This window comes from Saccoglossus kowalevskii, chromosome 6, assembly GCF_978046115.1.
Source record: "Saccoglossus kowalevskii chromosome 6, keSacKowa6.1, whole genome shotgun sequence".
In the NCBI taxonomy this organism is placed as follows: domain Eukaryota; kingdom Metazoa; phylum Hemichordata; class Enteropneusta; family Harrimaniidae; genus Saccoglossus; species Saccoglossus kowalevskii.
Window position 1 is genome coordinate 36,630,507 of NC_140646.1, and position 23,471 is coordinate 36,653,977.

Sequence of the window (23,471 nt, forward strand, 5' to 3'; positions counted from 1 at the left end):
AGACATCGTGAGGATTTTCGGTCAACAATACTCATTCACACTTTCACAAGAGGCGACAAGTTGGTAGTGATGTCGACTTCATGTTATCGTGTCTGCCCAGTTTGATTCATACACGGCGAGTCTGCCGACCCAAATAAAAAGCAATAGGCTCTTTTTCGTATAATTATTGTACTCAAATTTATTGCCTCCTCCTTGCCCAAGATATTGTCACAGGAGCGCCGTGAAACGGAAGTACATGCAATCTCAGACAACTAATAATCGTTGGAGATGCAACCAGCTGCCTGATGCAACTGTGCTAAAAATATGAAAAAAAATTCGAACAACATTTAGACCAAACATTTACTAATTCCCCTCGATCATACAGCAATAGTAACGGACATACCTTTGACGTTTGTATCATGAACATTTTTCATGTGCCCCTTGAAGCCACTTAAACTTTTGTACTGCTTGTCGCAAGTCGGGCAGACGTAGACGAAATTTCTCCGTTTAGCAGATTCGCGTACATGTACTTTCATATCGTCTGGAACATCGGCAGCATTAGAGGGGAAAAAGTCTTCCTGTCCCATCACAAAATCCCATTCGATATCTTCGTCCTCGAAGCCAACAAAATCATTTCCGTACTTCCACGACATGCTGCTCAAAAATCGACTTCCAATGTTTTGATTCTGGTTCTGAAAACTTCTGCGCAACCGCACAATTTTTTTTCGCAAAGCATGTCGGGTAAATCATTAATGGTAATGATATGCGGGTCAACTTGAAGATGACCCCTGACAAGTTGCGTCAACTGCGGATTACGTATAGGTGTCAATGGTTTATTTACCCGCTACGCGCAATAGGACAATAGGACAGCGGCCGTTTCTAGACCGGTGATAGAGGGACTGTGGTTTAACAAGCTGTCGAAGATTCGGGTCAACGCAACGAGTCCGATGCCAATAAATATTCCAATAAATGTCAATAAATCCTACGTTCATAAACATGAATAAACATGCAAACTGAATCGCTATCTCGCGAGGCGATATTGGTTCAAATACTGCGTCAGGAAAACGTACGATTACTGGTAAACGCAAAACATCGAGTACACACTGCGAAGAAACCGAAAAAAACTAACAACTAACCTACCAGCCATTTTGTATAATGCAATATGGGTAATATGTAAAGTAGGTCGTATTCGTGAGGTCCTATTTGAGAGCTCCCAGATACGACCCAATGTGGCGTGCGCATAACCCTTCTCGATGTTTCTAAATATCGAAATATGCACAGCGCCGTATACGTCGTGTGGATTTGTTCTTTACCAAAATTTCGAATAATGTGTTGTAGAGTGCTGACCCCCGCAGAGGGCGCCATTTCGGTGTCGCCTTGTTGGACAGGCACTTACATAACTTCACTAATAAGTAACCTATTTTTATGATCTCTGTGTCATTTTAAAAGGCATTTAATGATTCTGATTCTATTTATGATACTTTAAATGAGATGTGCATGTCAAATGTGACAATGAAATCAAATATAATCAGTAAATTAGCTATAGTGTTATAGTATCTGTGACATTTACTTATTACTTTCACATTAAACCACTATTTATTGATCAAATATATAAACCAAAATAATACATCATCTACACAAAGTAACTATCACTGAGTTTAAGTTAAGATCAATGTCAAAAACTCAATATCCTGTACATAATACAAAGCATGTCGTAAGTTCCGGGTTTTACTATTTGTATATCATGTATGCACATAACGTACATATTGTTTCAAATTGTACAAATATGTCAAAACATACAGTTAACCACAGAAAATGATACATGCAGGGTAAGGCCAAACAAAAATTGTTTTGTTGCCCTCAGCGATCGACCGAAAAATATGAAATATCGGGTCGCGTTTTATTTATTTATTTTTTTAATAGACCCAATTAAAAACTCCCTATTTTAAGCAGTAAAAAAGTGTTTTCTCTAAACATTAACCAGGTCCCCATGGGGATAAGTGGCGACTTTTAACCTCGGGTTGATCTGTATTTCTCTGAAAAAAAAATCCGACCGACCGACCCAATTTTTCAATTTTCCGACTTGAGGGCAACATAAGTTTTTTTGGCCTAATATCAATGACGTCTATTTACCCTTACATCTGTGTCAGGTGACCAAACAAGATGTGTTCAGCTTCCTCATATGAAGGATCTTCTTTATAGATTGTGTTCCCATACACTGTAGAAGATCTTTGAGAGATATGGTGAGCTTCATTTTGATTGGATTTCGAAAATCAATAAATTAACTGAAGTGATTTCTCCTGGCTTCCTCAACACCATATATCAAACTGGCCTTATCTGTGGGAATATAGAATGAGAATGTGAGCGGAAATGTGAATTGTCGCCGACTCAGGCTTTTGTTATCTCATGAAGTTCGAATATGTTTTCAGTAATCTATCATGAATGAAATCTTCAAAACCTTTTTCAACTTTCCCTTCAATGTGAAGAAGATCGGCTTTTGCATTTTCTGGTACCAAAGCTGATGAAGCAAGATTCTTCAAATGAGTACTGTGAATGGATTGCTTGCACATGTCAAGGTGCCATCTATGTTCCCTTCAAGCTGATTGATATTTTCTGAATGCCAGGACTGGATATTATCATATATTTCAACCATATCATACTTAACATGGAGAGGTTCAAATAGAATGACTACTATCACCAAACTACATCATCATTATTGCCAGACTGGTTGAGATATGCTACTCCACACCTCGTGTGAATGCTTTGCCACCATAAATCCCATGAATGGCTGCAGAGGTATATGCCACTGCTATTGCAATATGTTTCAATGCCACGTCCATCAATTGTTTTACCAAGAGCATGCAAAGCAGCTAAGGTAATATGCAGAACACCTCCCTGGAAGATCCAGTTTGGTATTACTAATCGATGCTATACAATGAGTGTACATTGGTGAAAATGCGGATCAAGTGTTATGAATATTTTCCTCTCTAATCCAACTATGGCACAACAGAGATAATGAGAGTCAACATCAGACCAGTATTTACGTTGTATAATCTCTAGGTGGGGTCTTACACAGTTGGGCAACCACATGTGAGTTTGTTCAGCAATGAGTCTGATAGCAACAGGAATGTAGTAACGAAGTTACATTGCTTTGCTAAGTGGGAGGACAAGATTAATCAGACTCATTTTTGCAGAATGATTTTACAAATTGGACATTAAGAACCAGTCTGTCATGGATCTTTCAACTATTTGTGATAGTTTGTTGTCGCAGAATTCTGTTCCTGATACCTCATCAAAATTACCAAGTATGCATCGTTCACCTCAACCATGTTTAGAATAACATTATCATCAGCTGGAATATTCTGAACACTAGTGAGCAACTGTTTATCACCTTCTAAATCCGACATACAAATTTTGAAATGAGTTGCTAGGTGTATCTCAAAGAGTCTTTCGTCCATCTTGACTGGAAATGTTTTTAATGTTTTTCAGACAAAAGCTTCTTTCTTTTGAGTGGATGAGCGTCATGATTGTTACGGTGTTCATAGAGGGGAATCAGGCCAGGCTCTTTTACCCTTACTCATTCTACCAAAGTCGTGAATGAATGAATGAATGAATGAATGAATGAATGAATGAATGAATGAATGAATGAATGAATGAATGAATGAATGAGGCCCAAAAATGAATGAAATTTGAACTCCATTATTATTTAATAATTTAACGCCAACCATATCCAATCGAATTTAGCTCAAACATTTACGGGAGCTTTTCTCATGACAGTTCATACCACTCCATATAGCATATGATGCATGTTAATCATTCATACAAACAATAGAGATGACTGTTGGCATGGAGACTATGTGGATTAGGTACAACAGCTTGGGGTATGTTAATATGACATTATTTCAAATGCTCTTTCTGATTTCATAGGCTCGGGTTCTGCAGTAAAAAGGTATGGTTCATTTAGTTTGATTATTTGTAGGCAAAATATATAAGTACATTTTTTGTTGAAAAACAATGGAAGTGTTCTGCCAGGCTTTTATTGCAATTAACGCAGCGCTGTGTCATGTTTTCAGGTCACCCGAATTTCGATTCGCGTATGCTCAAAAAGCGTTTTTTATTCACTATCAAAATATTTATCAAAAGAACGAATGACCTGTAAGGGCACATAGAGGGCTCGTACATTTGCTTGGTTACACGCTCAGACACACAGACATTTTTTTGGCTCTGACATATATCATTATGGCTATTTATATACCCCATATTTTATAATTCCAATCAGTGAACATAACAACCTAGCCTGACATTACCGTGTGGATCGTGCCATCGAATTATGTTAGAATGTATTATAAACCCACGAGTGAGTCTATGGTTGCATCCGCTGTAGGAATACACACGTCACGTGTTGTTTCATCTATGTTATACTGGCTTTGACTTCATAACTCCCCGTATACATGTGGAAATGAAACATAAATGATATATATTATAAGAACCCATGCGGCTATTCAACTTAATATATAAAGGCAAACAACTTATCATAATTTCTAGTTTTAAAAATGTACCATAATTATTATTTTTTGCACATGACATCAACATTTCGTGTTTCTATTACAATTACAGAATATTATACAAACATGAGCATTTATTGAATAATTTCATAAAAATCAATAATAATTATAATATTCTAATAATTCGTTATTATCCATATTATAACTATATACCACCTGTTCAATGTAATCAAACACATTTTTAGATATAGAGAGAACCTTTTACCATACCAACCAGTTGTACATCTCTAACATCACCATTTTCATGAATGTTTAACCGGTGTTTAGCGCAAAAAAGTGTGGTGACCATATATTTTCATCTGGGCTTAGTGAGATGTGTTCCAATGACAGCCTCCTGAAATGGATGCACTATTACCAAGGGATCGTTCGGCGCCAGATTATAATGATTACCCTTTCAGGGTATCAACTATTTTATATTTAATTCAATTATATCAATCGATGAAAGAAGTTACAATTTACTGTTGAGTGTTGGTTCGATCCAATTTTCCAATATTTTGCACATTGCAAAAAGGCATCATCGGTAGTTTGACAGATCAGAGTATCGGTTTGCGATTTTGAGGGAATGGTCGGTTGAATAGAGAGATGTGTTTCACGGTGGCAATGTAGTGATAGTGCCGAATATGAAGATTTAGCTTCCTGGTCAGTGTATGTACAGCGTGGAATATGTTACATATAAGAATAATAAACTATAGTAAATACAAGTTTTGATCTTAGAGTCCTTCGAATGTTGCTGATCAAAAAGAAAATAAGTGTCCCATTTTAAATAGTGGGGGACAGAACTCAATGATTACCACTGCCGAAATCAAATCAAATAAAACTGTACAGACTAAAAACAGCACGATAATAATGTCGGTAATCCTTACCATCATTTCCCGTACACTGTAATTTAGAAATGTCATAAACACAATACAGGAAACGATTGCCATCAGTTTACCTTCATGCAACCACGGAAATATGAGGAGACATTGCCGACATGATTACTAAATTTGAAGTCAACTTGCCAGAAATGCCTGATGGACTTTGGTGAAAAGCATTTTCGCGTGCACACATGTTCAATTAGAAATCGTAGATGCCGTATCGTATCCACAGTGTCGCTTTATTTGAAACTCATAGGAATATTTGCCTATTAATATAATTCTAGCAAGCAGTATTGTATAAAACCGTAAACATATTAATGAAATATATGTGTACATCTCTTTGTAATATTAAGCTGCCCTGATAAATTGGATAAAATGAAATTGTACTTAAATGCTTTTCATTGTAATACTTATTTTGTGAATATGTATCTGAATGGGCGTGATATTTCAGAACGTACCCAACACTTTATTTTTTCAAAATGGAATTATTTTGTCCATGTTTATTTCATTTATGCACGAAATGTGTGATAATGTAGTATTGTTATGATAATACAGCAGGAAAACGTGTTATCGTGGGATATGCCTTCTGAAGCCAAAAACAAGACGCCACCTACGGCGAAATTTTGAGAATGGCGTGAAAAGACAAGCGGTGGGCTTTACGAACAGTATTTTTTACCGTTTTTTATCAAACAATATTCATGGGAATGACCACAGGCGCCTGTGGGAATGACTGGGTCAGAGAGAGATAACACTATTTGCCAGTGAGTCACCAGTGGCACTGGGTAGACCAGTGAGTCGATATTATATCCACTGGGCGGACCAGCGAGTCAGTGAGATAATATTATCTCCACAGTGGCACTGGGCGGACCAGCTAGACGGTGAGATAATATTATGTAGATGAACCCCTTAAGTTAATAGTAGTTTGTCACTGGACATGATTTTAGTCGCCATGTTTGACACAATCGTTAGTGTTAGAGAGCAGCAGCTACATTCGTGTGTTTTTGAAACCACAAAGGTTTTAATTTCATTGGAATAAGGTTAGTAAACCAATATTTATTACCTATCATAGTTATTGTTCGTGTTTTGAATGTTTAATATATATCATTGGCACATGTCACAGTATACACAACAGAATGTCAACATGAACATCTAATTTATCTTTATAGTTTGACTTCATTACTCTCATTATTTTATCTTGACTTCAGAAGGCATATCCCACGATAACACGTTTTCCTGCTGAATTATCATAACAATACTACATTATCACACATTTCGTGCATAAATGAAATAAACATGGACAAAATAATTCCATTTTGAAAAAATAAAGTGTTACCCGGGTTTTATTCTTTTATAGGATGTTTTACGGTGGATCATCTCCCAATCACGTGACGTTTGTATTTGTTGGCATACCTCTAGCAAGTATACTGACCTACATGATGGCGATAAATACGAATCTAAGAGTTTACAAACATATGCATTGCGCCATCCCATCCCATAAGGTAAGTGTCATTACGGCACGCATCATTCGTGTGAGGAGGATATTAAACCTACCCGGTATATATCCTCAATCATGTATATTCTAAACCAATTCACCAAAGAGATGGCATTATTCTACGAACTTAACGAAATACTGCGCAAGTAATCGAATCTATTATTGTTCCAGTAATTTTACACCAAACTAGATATAAATTCATATTGTATATAGGTCTTGATGAATGTATTTAAAAAAATGTGAGGGTTTATTTTGTGAAATTGGTACACACATTGGCGCTCGAAAAGTTAATGCCCCCATGTTACATTTCGTAATCCCACATGGAAGTTTGTCAACTTGCATTTCATAACCTCGCATAACAGTCCCCCCAACTTATATTTGATAGACTCGCATAGAAGTCCCTTCAATTTACATTTCATAAACTCTGAGAGAGGTTCCCCCAACTTACATTTCATAACCTCGCATAAAAGTCCTCTCAACTCATACCCTCACATCGAAGTCCCCTCAGGTGTCATTCATAACCTCACATAGAAGTCCCATTGACTTATATTTTATAGATTCGCATAAAAGTCTCTTCAACTAACAATTCATACCCTCCAAAAGAAGTCCCCTTAACTTTCATTCATAACCTCGCATATAAGTCTAAATTACAAAACCAACTATTCGAGCATCGAGCTGAGCAATTATACTACATGGGAACTACATTGAATTGATTTTGTTTCAATAATAATAATAATAATAATAATAATAATAATAATAATAATAATAATAATAATAATAATAATTTTCAGGCAATTTACTGGATGGAACCATGACTCCAACCTACTTAAAAATATTAAAAACAGCAAAATTCCTTGGAGATAGCAAAATACACAATAAAGCAAATAAAAAAATTACTTTCATTCATATAGTTTATACTATTCTTTACAGCAGCAAGAAGTATCTGATTACATGGCTGACATCACTGAGGGTGATAACCTTCCAGGTACAACAGAAACCCGTTCTGAAAATTGCGACTTTTTACAAATAAACAACATATCGGCATATAAGAAATATATTATACCGGTGTGGAACGTGTCGTACGCAGAGCCATCAGCCATGCACACGTTATGGAGAATTGCTGTTAAATTTGCCGTATTTCAACATAGGACCTTTGTGATAAGACCTTTTATAGACTACAACACGTTAGAACCACGAAACGTGGATACAACATTTGATTTAGAAAAGTTGAAGGAAATACTACCAGTGGCGAGCGAAAAAGACTTTATCTCACTTTGTGGAAATACTCTGACTGCCAACAACGTGTTTATACCGCCTTCAATCGATGCGAACTCCAAAGAAACGATTTACCAATTATACCAGAATATGGCTGAGTGGAAGGTCTTATTTCAGGCGTTCACGGCCAGGAGTGCTCTTAATAACATACCGGAAGTTACGTCAGAACTTGATACAGTCATTACGTCATTTGGGAATAGCGCCACAAACGACTATCATAATTCTAAAAATGAAAAGTGTATTGCGCTGTTTCCAACTGATGATTTAGTGCTACCGTGCAACGACAAGATCAATACTAGAGTGGAACAGTACCTGGTACGCGCTCCTTATATTCGGCAAATAGCGGAGCGATTTATATCTATCGTATGTGGAGGGAATTTTGCTGTGATACATTTACATCTTAAAAGCCGAGAAAGGTGAAATATTTTGTTTACATTGAAACCTGTAATACGGGCCCTCTAGCGACAAAGCATACACGTAATTTACAAATGACGTATATGTATAGGTGTAAGCAATATATGTTGTTTAGTTGCTCATTATTTACAATATACATATATAGCATCAACACACAACGGAAGTTACGGAGTGGTCTAAATCTAAATGACATGCAGTCATCATGGTTTATAACTGTTGTTTTTTCGGCGTTGTAGATTACTTTTATATTTCTATGCCCTCTCCTCCATCAGTAAGTTGTCGACTGAGTTGTTAAGATAAAAATATCGGAGCACTGTGATAATCCCGCCAGAGGGCGCACTTTACAAATCGTTGCCAGGCAATACACATGCCACCACATTTCATCTCTGACGTCACTTCTATTGAATGCGCAGGTGTCACAGGGACGTAGACTGCATTGTGGGGAAGAAGAGAGAAGTTGAAGACCTGTGTAACGCTGCCAATAATATATCTGAAACGATTGAGCACACCTTACGAAATAATAAGTTAAATTGTATTTATGTAGCAGCGCCACCGTCATATAAACAGGTATTTTACGTTCACAACGAATCAAGTATACGTCTCTTTTTATTGGGAGATGTCTATATAAGATTCTTCTTAGATCACATCCGGCGGATTACTATCTATACAAAACGTTTTTTCAAACACAACGTTTTGTGAATTCGTCCGATTATATTTCATCATATAAGGAATGCGAGTTTAATTCGTGGCCATGAACCCCTGATTATATATTTAACCTTTCTTCAACACCAATCTGCTTTGTGAAATCAAATTGTGGGATTGATCGCGTCAGGTGGGACCCACGAAGCTACTGGCATTTCCACTCACTTCCCACTTTATTTACATAATTTATGTAAAAGTTATTCTCCCGATGTTCTGATTTATTTTTTCATATAAATGTCGCCCAAAATCGCATCAGTATGCTTCGCGCTAATACTCACATATACCAAGACCTAACGTATGATCACACTGATTGATAATGACTGTTCAAATCGTTTCAGAAATTCGCAGATCAACTAAAACTTGGTACTCTGCAAGTATTTGCATTCACGCACATATTCGAAATGGTCCCAGAGTCTACAAAATACCAGGATGACGATTACATCATATCGTTAATAGAACAAGAAATAGCTGAACGTAAGTACATCAAGAGACAGTCAGTTCATAGCACAGTCTAATCACCGCACGTTCACGATAATGTACATTTGTAATTTGGCGTAGTGACGCTTAGTCACATCAATCGATGGATTCATGTCTAAAGCACACCAATGACGTCTATATTTCACTGAATCATCATGTATAATCTTATTTTCATAGGAATTCCTCTTTTCATCAGTTCAAGACAATCAAGTTGGTCGTTTTATGTTGAATACACTCGCACAATTCGGAAAATGAAAACTGTGGCTATAGAAGAATTAGCATAAGTATCAGATGATATGGTGACCATTGTTACAGTGTGTCACACTGGATCATCAAATTTACAACGCGCGTTAAATAAATATTTCGCAAATCTATTATTGTATTTTGGAACAATACTTTATATTGAACTAATACATGTTTCATTGTACATGTTAAAATAAAACTATTTTACTTTCACTCAGACTGGTGATATGTTTGTTGCTATTGACAACAATTCAGTCCTTTGCAATGCTTCAGTCAATATTTGTCTTCACTGCCTACCCATCTCCTCGTCGGGCGCTACGTATATAAGGTGGATTTAACCCACCAAATCAGCACAGATAGTAGGGCAATTGTCACATTTAGTGCTCCAAGAAAATATTCTCTGTCCATGTGTATTTATATTTATATACGTAGATGCAGTTTCCTTTGCTTGAATCAAATTCACTGGCTTCATACATACAGGTATACTGGTTTACCTGTTTCTAGTTGAAAATTATGCGATCTTATTACCTAAGACAGTTGCCACATGTCACAACACTAATTTCCAAGTGCCACAGCTTGAAACAAGTAATCAAATCTGATATTGACTGGAGCTTTTGTTTATATGTAAATGATCATGGTGAATTGCAAACTGGGTGGCCAGACAGTAATAAAAATAAGCACCAACTTACTTCTCCCACCCCACTATGAATTATATGGCCACTTTTGATGGTTTCATGTTTCTTATGGATAACAATTTGTATTTTAAACTTATATGCTCTTGTACCCAATCGTGGGGATTCATCATACTAAACAACAGGTGTCAATTTCACTACGAATATTGTACTTCATTTTCATTAAAACTACTGATATATATATATATGCTAGTATCTATAGATGATATGGACGGTGGTCAGAAAGAGAATTCCTACTAAGATTAGTTTAGTCTTCATGGATTGGGTACAGATTTGCGACCCGAGGTCGAGCGATGCCAGAGCTTGCGAGTCGAGTGATGCCAGAGCTCGCGAGAGTGCATAGGCCGTGTGACCGTGGGCAACAAAAGCCGTATGCAGTCCATAAAGATGTTCTTATATACCTTGTATGAAAAACAAATCTTTAGTTACTGTACTATTCCCTTGTCTTGCCCCATCCCACATTACTTTTCGAGTTCACGTGGGTTTCAATATAAGGGCCGTTTAGTGGCGCATTGTACATGACGCAAACACGTCACCTCAAACAAGTCGCACACAAAACACAAACGAATGAAACGGCAGGAAACGTAAATCAACAACAATATTTTAACGGTAATAAATGAGAAACAACTGTTTAGAAGGAAGCAGATTATTGGTGTTTAGTTCCAGATTTGGGCGTAGCTCGGCTAAAAATATCCGAAATGCGCCGATGATCCATGGAGACAGTACAGTAGTGTTGTAAATATGCTCTCTATAAATTCCAGCTGGTTCACTTGAACTGTCGGGAAATAATATTCCTTTTGTTTGATTCAATTGATAATTGACAAACTTCAAACAGACATTTTTAGAATGTAAACTAGTACACGGTGCATATTAGACTTGTAATTGCAGAAGGCAAGTCATCGGTCAATGCCATACATATATGAACTATACGAATACAATTAATAAACCCTTGCGAAGTATTGGTGGCAACATTAACTATATTCTAGTAATAATTGTGAAAATATGCAACAAACAAACTAATTTGACCAGCATTAACTAAATTAAGAGAGCGTATATAATATATTACTATTATTCGTTGTGAAATTTGCATACTATGAATACGTTGCTGCCGGCTGACGCTAAACTAACTCTGAATAACCTCATACATTTTAAGATATGTGCATAACGTTGGACGTATCCAGAGTGAGTATAGTGCTTTTCAGTGTGGTCGATCGTTAATTACATAAATTATGATTTCTCATTTCAACATTAGGTGGTTATAATCCCACGTAACAAGAAGAGACTCATCGTTTCTCTCTATTCGCCATTATTGTCATATCACTCTATTTTGTCAAATCATTGAATGTAAACGAACCGGATTACTGGTGTGCCAGCCCGATACTAGTTGTTTCATTTACATAAATGTTTAAATCTGCTGTTGATGGTGATGATAACTACAGGTTTACAGAACAGGAAAGGTACCGTTCATTTATTGTGTTTGTAGTTAATTTGATATAAAATACACTTTTACGCTATTTTCGATGCTGGTTCGTTATCATATCCCCGATGTTATAGTATTATTCTGCTAATTTTGCGGGGGCTGGTGACAGGTGGTGACCCGATTGCAATTACGCTTAAACGGCGTATATGTCAGCGACTCAAAATGTGGCTAAGTGCGGTACTTTTCTACTTTAGAGTATTTTAGACATTTTGCGCCACATGTGATGTAAACATGTTATTCAAATTAACAAACATTTTTTTACGTGATATTATGATCCGTAATCAAAGCACCACGTCACGGTATGCGATGCTGGCGGATAGTTTCTGTTACCTATGTGTGTCAGATATATTGTACTGGATTTATAAATCACTCGAGGTAATTATATGGAATACAGCAGTATGAATTGTGTTTTGTTAAGTGAATATAAATTTAGTATTGTAATAAATGTATACCATTATTAGTATATTCAATTGAACCTGATTTGACCGTGGATTCATGTAAATTTAAAATGGCATGCACAAGTCGAATTTAAAACGACGATAAGCATTGTTATCATGATAATGACCTGAAACAGAACGATGTTAAATATACTAAAGATGCATTTCTTATTCACAGGTTTTAATGTGTAATTTGTGTGTATCAAGTTAAAGACCAATACACTGCTAATCAAAACGAACATGAATTGAAACGATTAGTATATCTATCTTATAAATGCCAAACAACACAGTAGTCACATATTAGCTAACCATTGTATTAATCTGGTTGATATAGTTAAATATTAATGTTAGTCAGTTGGTTCAAAAGCCGTTTGGCTTTCAGTGCAATTATATTTAAAAAATGCAAAAACTTTAAAACATAATATGCGACCTATCCAACGCATAGTGGCTTGTGTTTACGGTTCAATCGAGTTCAGCATTGCAATAAGTAAATAAGAAAGCTGGGATATGTGTTGACATAGATTGATGATTACATGATATTGTGTACACGTGAATCATATTTTATCCATTTCAGAATGCCACACGGCGATTTAACATCCAATCAGTTGAGATGTCTATATTTGTGTATACCCTTAACAAGTATAGTTACCTATATCATTACAATGAATATTCAGCTCGGAGTCCAGGATCCATTTCAGTGTGCAGTCCAAAATCAACAAGTGAGTATAAACTAGCATGCATAGCGACTGAGTATCCAGGCAATGACCAAAATAGCCCAGACATCGTGGCAATTATTTCAAATCATTACATTGATACATTTTTAGTGCTAACATTTAAAAATGGCCGTGCCCTACGATAATACTGGTTAAAAACTGAAATAAATAAACAACAACATCACTGTATTCTCTGATGTTTAAAGTTTACTCGAAGAAAGCCGTATTATAACATTTTAAAACATTTTTCCTCGACGCCGACTATTCCGAATTCGAAAAGAATCACAATGTGAATTGAAAACCATAACTGTTGTCATGGCATTAAAATTTGATGTTGGTAGAAGCTCTGATTGCTTATTGGCCGCTGGTTACCAGTGTACACGCATCTAACGACGTCTCATCGACTACCAACTATGGTGTGTAACACGAGTTCTGATTGGCTCCTGATCCGACGAGACGAGAACACAATATTAAAAGCGACCGGTACCTCAAATTTACATCAAATTTTACTTGGATTGATTTCATAACAGCAAAATTTGCAATTTTTAAGTAAATTTGTTTGACTATGAAATTACTTATAGAAGAATCATAAATAAGATGCACAGGAACAAAAATGGTGCCCAAATACACAGAAACATTTTTTTATAATCCCTTTTTTTCTAAGACAGCATAATAATATGCAAAAATAAAAAAATATTTATTTATCCATAGTACTGAAATGAGGAATTTCAACAATGACATCAAATATTCGTTTTGCATAGTATAGACTTGCCATATCTGCAACACTAATTAATATATAATATAATTAATAATAATTAGGGAGAGAATCTCACGAAACAGATTTGTACACTGAAATAAATATTGCTAAGAAAAAAATAAACATATTTACGATAACTTCAGCATGATTAGCCAAAAGCTCCAAACCTTACTTGAGGTTACGTCAGCCTACGCATACAAAGATGTTCCCGAATTAAGTACACGTAGGCTACGAAAACGCCAATCCGACTTGAGATTACGCCAGTCGAGGTACAAATGCTAATAGGAAAAGTTGTGATCTAAATTAGCTTATGAATGGAATAATTTTACAAATGGAAATATATTTAACACAATTCAACATAATACCACAGTTTCTCGAGAGGGAATGTGATAATACTAACATTAAACAACACCGATCTTTCAAAACACATTGACATAGAGGTCAATCCTAGCAGGTTTACCACGGTTAAAATAAGACATGGTCTTTAGATAACTTGTCTGATGAACACAATTATAATATACGTTCTTTCGCTTGTATTTATGTCAGATTGATGTCAGCAAATCGTCGTATAATAACTATGATGCTGTAGAGAACCTAATTAAAAGTTGCGACTTTCTGCGAACAAACAACAGGTCTATTGCGACAGATAGATACCTTATAATTGTCTGGAATGTGCCATCTGCCGGACCGTCAACCATGTATAATCTATGGAGAATCGCCGTGAAATTTGCCGTATTTCAACAGAGGACCCTTTTCATAAGACCCTTCAACGTCCATAAAACCCACAAGCCACGCGACGCTGATACGACTTTTGATTCGGAGAAGTTACGAGAAATGCTGCCAATTGCTGATGAAACAGATTACATCTCACATTGTGGAAATACTTTAGAAGCAAATAACGTGTTTATACCGCCCACAATCGCCATGGAAACAAAGGAAGTAATGTTCCAAAGGTATGAACAACTGATTGGATGGAAAGCTGTTTTCCAGGCATTTGCTGCCACACGTATACTCAACAGCATTCCGGGTGTCACGACAGAACTGAATACAATCATAACCTCATTTGGGAACAGTGCCAGCAACGACTATTACAGTTCACGAAATGAAAAGTGCCTTGCTTTATTTGCAACCGATGACGTAAATCTGCCGTGTAACGACGAAATAAACGAATTGGTGGATAAGCACCTTGTGCGCGCTCCGTACATACGTCGCATGGCAGAAGAATTCATTCCAAAAGTTTGTGAAGGGGAATTTGCTGTGATACATTGGCGAAACAAAAGTGGTGAAAGGTATGTGAAATAAATATATACATTTACAGACTTAATGTAATGAAGTAATCCCCAACACACTGATAAATATCGCTGTGTAATGTTTTGCATAAACCAAGCAGCCCAATTATATTTTGAATAATACATATACTGTGCTGCAATAATTATATATTCTTATCGAATATGGTTCTTGGTTGAATATGGTTTATGGTTGAGCACGTGCAAATACGATTGACGTATATGCCGTATGACCAGGTTACTGGTTTCTTCGATGAGTTTTGAACACGTTATGCACGGTTAGATTCAGACCATTTTCGTCCGTGATGTCTGACTATTCTGTGTTAATAAGTGTCTGGCGATTTTAAAGTTTGGGACCCCCATAACAAAATCCTGTATCCGCTCCTGAGTGTGGTACCATTTGTACAAATGCTAACATAATATTCACAACTCAGTATATGTTGTCGTTTTAAGACCACGCCTTGAGGAATCCAACTATTACGGTAATAGGTTGTCTTTTTTGACAAATTGACGTGAAAACGAAACGTTCTTAGCGAGGTGGTGATTCACGCATTGGAAAAACAAAACAAAACAAAATTGCCCAATCTAGTGACCAGGAAATTTATATCGTGAACACAATCATATGTACTGTTTATTCGGTAAACACATATACCCTTTTGACTTTAGTTACTCTTCTGGGTCGTTCTGTACGAGGACAAAACATTTAAGAAATCGCACATGGCTTCCATTGGCTCGCAGTGCGATGACGTAGTACGACCAAGGTATGAACGGCATGTTTTCTTGTCAAGGCGGTATAACTTGGCCTGTGATGTGATAATTATTGGTATTCTTACTATTTTGTAGGTGTAAAACTTTACATCACTGCAAGCCAGGGCGCATGGCTGAACTTAAGGCCTTACATAATGCACTCGATGGAATAGTAACTTCCATTAAAAAGTTATTGGCGTCTTACAATTTATCGTGTATATATGTTGCAGCTCCAATAGAATATAAACAGGTATGTGTGCTTCATATTATTCGTTTTAATAAAATTGTTGGCTAACAGTTTTACGTCCGTAATACATTACAGACTGATCATGTTGTCATGGTGAAGTACGTACTATGTTAATAGAGGAGGTCAGTGTAGTAATAAGTGGAAGAAGAATATACTGTAGAATACTTTATTTTCGCTTGGAATTAATTTTCGCTGAAGGAACGATTCAGCGAAAATTAATTCCAGCGAATATACCTTTTTTTCCCTCTATATTTCACATTCAACTCGCCAAAAATCAGTGAAAACAAATTCCATACAAAACACCCGAAAAGTCTTTTCAGCGAAAATTAATTCCAGCTAAAATAAAGTATTTCACAGTGCTACTTTGTGCACACGGACTCACAGTACAGATGTATTCAGTCGCATTTCAATTAACATTTACATCACAGTGTGCACAAAGCTTCCGACTTGCCACGCCCACCACACTCGGCTTATGAATAAGCACATAATAAATAAATGTTTGGCAGCTTTTATCTTTGTTTCTTTTCAATACCCAGTACATATCACCTATGTCATTATTTCAATAGGTTCTCACAAACAATCTCCGAAATAAATCATTAAGTGTGTTTGGTCTGAATGATGTATTTAAAATGGTTCCTAAATCTGCCAAGTATCGAAATGATAATTATGTTTTATCGTTAATAGAGCAAGAAATAGCTGAACGTAAGTACGAGCGAACATATAAAAGTATCCTTATAACTTATACCAGGGAGGATGGGATATAATGATAATCCCCCCAATGACCAATTTCTTGTTCTATTATTTGTAAATATTTAGATCAATTTATATTTCCATACATAGTAACTGAAAATAAAATATTATGTCTGTCAAATTATATATTGCTGTGATCAGAAATGAACAATCACTGCTTGATATCCTATATATGAACACAACATAGTTCGTTATAACGGTGAACATACACATAATTTTAAGAGTTGATAACACGAGACAATCGCATTCAGCAGATAATTAACATAGAACATTTTGTTGTGTCGACAGGAGTTCCTCTGTTCATCAGTTCAAGGACGTCCAATTGGTCGTTTTACGTTGAATACACCAGAACAATCCGGCGTATGAGAACTGTGGCCGTGCAGGAACTACCGGGTGTCCCACAAGATTTAATTAACATGTTTCAAGTACTCAAGTAGTCCCAGGTTATCGCGATATCGCGTGCACATCTGTTTGCAGTGGCACAACGTTTGCCGTGGTCGTGTTCGTATTTTATTGTATGTGTGGGCACCTATTGTAGAAGGTTATATTAGTTCATTTGTTACCGACATCATGGTGTCCCATACAGCTCAATGGGCAGTGTTTTTTTTCAGATGGCCCGATGTGTTTTATAACACTGTAAAACTTGGTCTGCGTTCGATGTCACGTGGTATATGACTGTTTATGAGAATAAAGAGATTTTACTTACAAAAAATAGAGTCAGACTTGAGAACATGACATATCGTAGAAATAAAGTACTTCAATTGAGGATTCTGATTATCGAGAAGCACTCCACCGATATGCACATATTAAAACATGTTTTTCACATGTAACTGTGATGTACTCGTGTCGGAAAATATCTCAACGACTTTACTTGTGCGTTATTTCATGCCTTGGAGATTAATCTAATCTGTCTTTTACCTTCATGATCTAATTAATGTGATTTTAAAGTCCAGGTCCATTTTAGGCCTTTTGTTCTTATTTATATTTTCTTCTTTTTCCACCGTTTTTTCGTCAAGCCGTCTTGAGAAAACCGCTGAACGGAACGGTCTGCAATTTTCTATGATGATAGACCCTAATGTGACTTGGTTTACCTGACTTTCAGAATTGTATATGGTATTATATGTTTTCGGTCGAGTGACTTTTTTCGCTATGTTTGAAAAACGTCAAATCATCAGAAACTTGCGTAAACATCTTCTTCAGAACCACTGACGTGAAAGCTTTTTTTTAGCATCTGTGTGTAAAGCACGTTAAAGTTTAGGAGTTTGTCACGTGATGAATGGTCACGTGATTTGGCCGCACGGGAAGTACTCTTTTACTGATGCGTTAACAAAAATTAACAAAATTGCACTTTTTTCCCATGGGCACTTCAACCGATCAACTTTCTATTTTGCATCTAGCTTGTATGACTAAATCAACCTTTGAGAAAAATAACATATCAGTGGATATATTCGAAGGCATATTAAACTGATAGCCCTCAAACTTTGACCCGATAAAGTTAACTGCCTAACTCTGCAATATCTCGTTTATCCCAACATTTAGGCCCGTACCTTCAAATTTATCACAATTGACCTTATATATTTACAAAATGTCGTAATTAAAGTCGATGCAAATGAAACAAACTACATTATACTCGGTGACGTCAAAAGCTGTTACAGCTCAAGACTGGTCTCATTGGCTGTCGTCCTTGTTGGCTGTACTGCCCTCAACGGTGTTTATTATCATACTGTGCCAGACAGAGTCGCATCAGAGTAGCGGCCAGTGACTGGAACCTTGGAGGTAAACCGAGTTCAGCCTTATTGTGATTCTATGTTATAAATAGAGTCCGTTTACCTCCATGCCTAAATGATGAGTTGTCACAGTGCACGGTGCACATTTGCAAGTTGCTCCTCGTTGGTCAACCTTCAAGTCAATCGGGGAACACATGAATGTTATCGTCGACAGGGGAGCAATTTTCTCACGTCTTTGGTGAAATGACACAATAATCCTGCGTGTTTCATTGGTCACACTTCGATGAATGTATGGAATGATGGAAGTATGAACGGTTTCCGAGAATAAATTCAAGTGATAACTAGCCATAAAATGTTACTGGGAATACATATACATATGTTTAGTGTGAGACTAATGTCGAATTGGTCAAAACCATTGAAGGAATATAACACCACTACGGTCAAAACAACATTTATTTAGAAATAAATATGCTGAAAATACCATGTAATAAATGGTATGAACAGAATAATATGTGGGAGGATGCGGTGACCCTGAAAAAGGTAGTTTTGTATAAGGATTGAGTCATGATCGATATCAGCATCGCAATCCACTCGTGGTATGTGAAGAAGATCCGAATTTTGTATACAATTCTCGATAAATTCATTGCATTCCGCAATAAGTACTTGTATATGTAACGTGATTTAGTCCTCGTAGTGCTGCTGCTGAATTTAGCAGTGTTGTTATATGAAATTGGTACCAACCTGTAACGCTGGTCATTGATATGGACACGTTATTTTCTATTTCAATATTAAGCTGGGAGAGCTCAAATCATGGGCGTACAAAGGGGTCTGTGCTCAAATGGGTCCATAGTCGTGGACATTCAACTTGATTGTGACACCTACACTTGTACTATATGCATGACGTATGCGTCAAACAATAAACCAGGGCCCAGTTGTCTCTAATTGCCCTGACTGTGAAAGCGTGGAATACTTGCATATCCCTGAATGATCTTTACTACATTGACTGACGCGTTGCATGGAAACGAGTTTCATACATATTGTTATATTTAAAGTATTCACGTGGTTTTGACAGGTATATAAATGTAAACTCCCGTCACTGTATGCGGTACTGATAAATAAAGTCAACAAAAACACTGACCTTAGAAATAAATGCCTATAACGTTAGATGTTGTATATGTGACAGCTAAAAAGAACAAGTAACCATGCTTAATGTTTCCCGCCTCATACCTCAATTGCATCAAAAGACAGGAAATGACCATCACCCGTTGTGCGGTTACAGGACTCCTAAATATTTAATAGAATATGGCGATGTGAAACATTTCACCTGATTCACATCTACATACATCGAAAGTTTTTTTTTTTGAAACGTGGTAGTGATTTTGAATGTTTATCAACCTTCCTGTATCGCAGTGCGAAATCATGTCATCCTTTTATGCATTTATTTCAATAATTAGAATAAAGAAATTCGCTGTTATTGATAGTTTGTTGAAATGGTGCATATTTTCTAGTCTCAATTCACACATCCACAGGTGGCATTCTTTTAACAAAGACGACACTTCCTGTCTCAGTCAAGCATGTATTGACCACACTCTCCTGCATGTGACAAACTTTTAATTGTAGCCAACAATTTCCCTGATCTCATAATGTTAACAAATAAAATCAATATATATATATACTGTAAAACCATTTATTTTCACTATTTTGAGCATATTTATTGGGTTTTAAGTTCACGTGTTGTCATTATACATGTACACGTAGATTTAATCATGGAGATAATATTACCTTATAAAAAAAATACCGAAAATAAAATAACGAGTGATTAATGCATTTACAGTACAATGTAATTAATTCGAACCACTCATTTGCTAAAAAGCTGTGATTCTCTAAATCTGGAACTCTGAAACGTCAGTTCTTCTACATTAGTGGCATATTTGACGATTTAATTAATTAGTTCCACATATGGCAAGAGTTAGAAACGTAGATAATTTTAACTTCCGTGTATATGACAAGTAGGGCTATGTATTAATGTAACGAAGGAAACAAGTCCAGTCATACTTTGTATCACCTCCTTACACCTCATCGCAAAAGTCCACGCAACTACATAGAGTGTGCATTGAACAATGCGAAGTACTAGTGTATAATTGGTGACTTGCCGAACATTGACTGGAAAATTATATAAAAACAGAAAAACCATGCGTATGAGGTTAATGGTGCCTTTATTATCTCTTCAGATCAATAAAGTTCTCTAAGATATCTCAAAAACAAATATATATCCGAAATAATATTATCACATGAAACGGTATGGTCTCTTAAGAGAGGATGTGGTGGCCCTGAAAAGGGCCATTTGGTTTGGTGATTGAGTAATTCAATCTGCCTCCCATGGTCCACGTAGTCGATCCCACGTGCGATGCCATTTCTCAATTAATTCATTGCACAGTGCGATACCCCGTGTATTTTGTCGTGTAACTCGGTCCTCGAATTGCTGTTTGGATTAATAGTGTTGTTTTGTAACATGATGATAAGCCGTCGACGCAGAACATACAAATAGTCTATATCTTCTTCGATTTCAATAATTAGTTGGGATCGTTCATATGGGTCCATCGTGGTTGACATTATCTGTAATTACCTAACGTCATGCGCCACACTATAAATCTCGTTTGTATTTGCCAGTTGTTTCTCATTGGCTTAAAAACCTTAAAAACACATCATATACCGATAGAGGGCGCGATTTTACGTTGGCGCTGTCCGGGGTTTTCTATGGCGACACGTGCCGTTACGTAGTCTTTTGAAATGATTTTATCACACTGATATTTTTGTATGTGAATCGATGCTATAGTCACAGGGAGTTGGACAAACTTATGTATTTTAATAAATTATTAAATAATAAAATGTTATATAACTTTTCTTTTACCCCCCCCTTCCTGGTATCGATTATCACACCCTATTATACTAGGGTGTGTCTACATCGCGCGTTAAAATTTGCATATAACATTAGCACGTAACAAAGATTGTGATAAAGGAAAGAGTGGTATAAACAAAGATCAGTGATTACTTGAAATCGATACCAGGAAGGGGGGGGGGTAAAAGAAAAGTTATATAACATTTTATTATTTAATAATTTATTAAAATACATAAGTTTGTCCAACTCCCTGTGTTATAGTCAATATGATTACTTTACCGGATACTTATTTAAAAAGTTACCGTTTATTTATGTTTTACTTATTATTAGTATATCTATAATTCTGAAAACACCACTAACATTATTCGGTTAATAATTGTTAGGACTGAAGGTATCTACATTACACATTTCTAGTGTTTGATTTGTGATTGGTAAATGTATCAACGCATACTTTATACAAAAGATACACTACATGATGCAAGGTATGGAAACATACATGTATTAAGTTGTTTTGGGTTTAAATAATATAGAGTACCTAAAATGGAAAATTATTTAAATGAAAAGCGAACAATTGCAAGTCGTGCAGTGCAATTTTGAACTTTCGAGGTATAATGTTTCAGCTTACTTCCACCATATATTACATGCAAGTGTTTTATAAGATAGTGACGTATGATATTTGCGCCTCCATAGATGAAATAGAGAAATGTTCAACCATTCAAAGTGCTCCTTCTATCTCGTAGGGCTCACACCACTAATTGAAACTCCATAGACGACAATGTTAACATATGATGAGATTGCTATATGAAAATGATGAACAAAGTTGAAAAAATGGGAAATGAACATGCCAGTAATTAACCACATGAACAAACTATGATGTTGGCCAGCTTAAACTTGGATTTTAAAAAATACACACAGAACAAAATCCCACAGGGACACAGCCGCTGAGTAAATTACTCAGCGGCTGTGTGTAACAATCAAATTTTAGTCTCACCTTTGACTCAAGCGATGCACGCCCTCAAACAGGGAGTACCTCAGGGAAAAAAATATTTAAACAATTTCATTGGTTCTTGCAAGGCATTTAAATTGAACGCTACGAACTGTGATTGGCTGATTAGTGGCATGATACCAGTACAGACAATATATAAATTATATTTTGATTTATGTGCATTTCGCGATGAGGGGTTCGAGCTGTGAAAAAAAATTGTTTGGGGTTTTTCTCAGTGTGTTTATGAATAAGAGACCTTACTGTAATGACTGTCTTTGTTACTAATTATGAATAATAAAATGGCTGTCTATTTGTCAACTAGTATTGGCGTTTGGGTTGATTTTAAATCAGTTTTAGAATATATTTTAAGTGCGTGATGAAAGTCACATTCCCTAACTAATTATTATTATTGAAATTTAAAAACGGGGAAAGTCGAAGGTACGAACAATTCTATCTATCCTGTATATTATGTTCGTTACAACCAATAGCCCCAAGTACACAAGAAACTTTACCCAAGAAATACTCGAGAGATACGTTGCATATACGCGATTACTATACCGACAGAGGGGGAAATTCCGTAAGGGATATTGCAGCACTAATGACGTACTGCGTTTTGCATAACACACCACAACACTAGCAACGGCGTACTGTGATATGCATTATACATTACAGAACTAGTAACGGCGTGCTGTGATATGCATTATACATTACAGAACTAGTAACGGCGTGCTGCGATTTGCATTATAC

The 23,471-nt window shown here is 36.3% G+C and overlaps 2 protein-coding genes across 2 annotated transcripts; both read left to right on the forward strand.

Moving 5' to 3' along the window:
• Positions 1-3,910: 3,910 nt before the first annotated feature.
• LOC144355128 (uncharacterized) lies at positions 3,911-10,217 on the forward strand. The gene is made up of 6 exons (XM_078010539.2): positions 3,911-3,928; positions 6,756-6,900; positions 7,824-8,584; positions 8,996-9,149; positions 9,623-9,758; positions 9,939-10,217. The coding sequence occupies exons 2-6, from the start codon at positions 6,757-6,759 to the stop codon at positions 10,043-10,045; spliced, it is 1,302 nt and encodes a 433-aa protein (XP_077866665.2). The 5' UTR covers positions 3,911-3,928; position 6,756; the 3' UTR covers positions 10,046-10,217.
• A 1,657-nt stretch (positions 10,218-11,874) lies between these two features.
• On the forward strand, positions 11,875-17,825 carry LOC100369476 (uncharacterized). Its single transcript, XM_085500871.1, has 6 exons — positions 11,875-12,153; positions 13,188-13,332; positions 14,630-15,372; positions 16,213-16,366; positions 16,930-17,065; positions 17,402-17,825. Exons 1-6 carry the CDS (start codon positions 12,098-12,100, stop codon positions 17,548-17,550), a joined length of 1,383 nt encoding a protein of 460 aa, XP_085356997.1. The 5' UTR covers positions 11,875-12,097; the 3' UTR covers positions 17,551-17,825.
• The last annotated feature ends 5,646 nt before the right edge of the window (positions 17,826-23,471 follow it).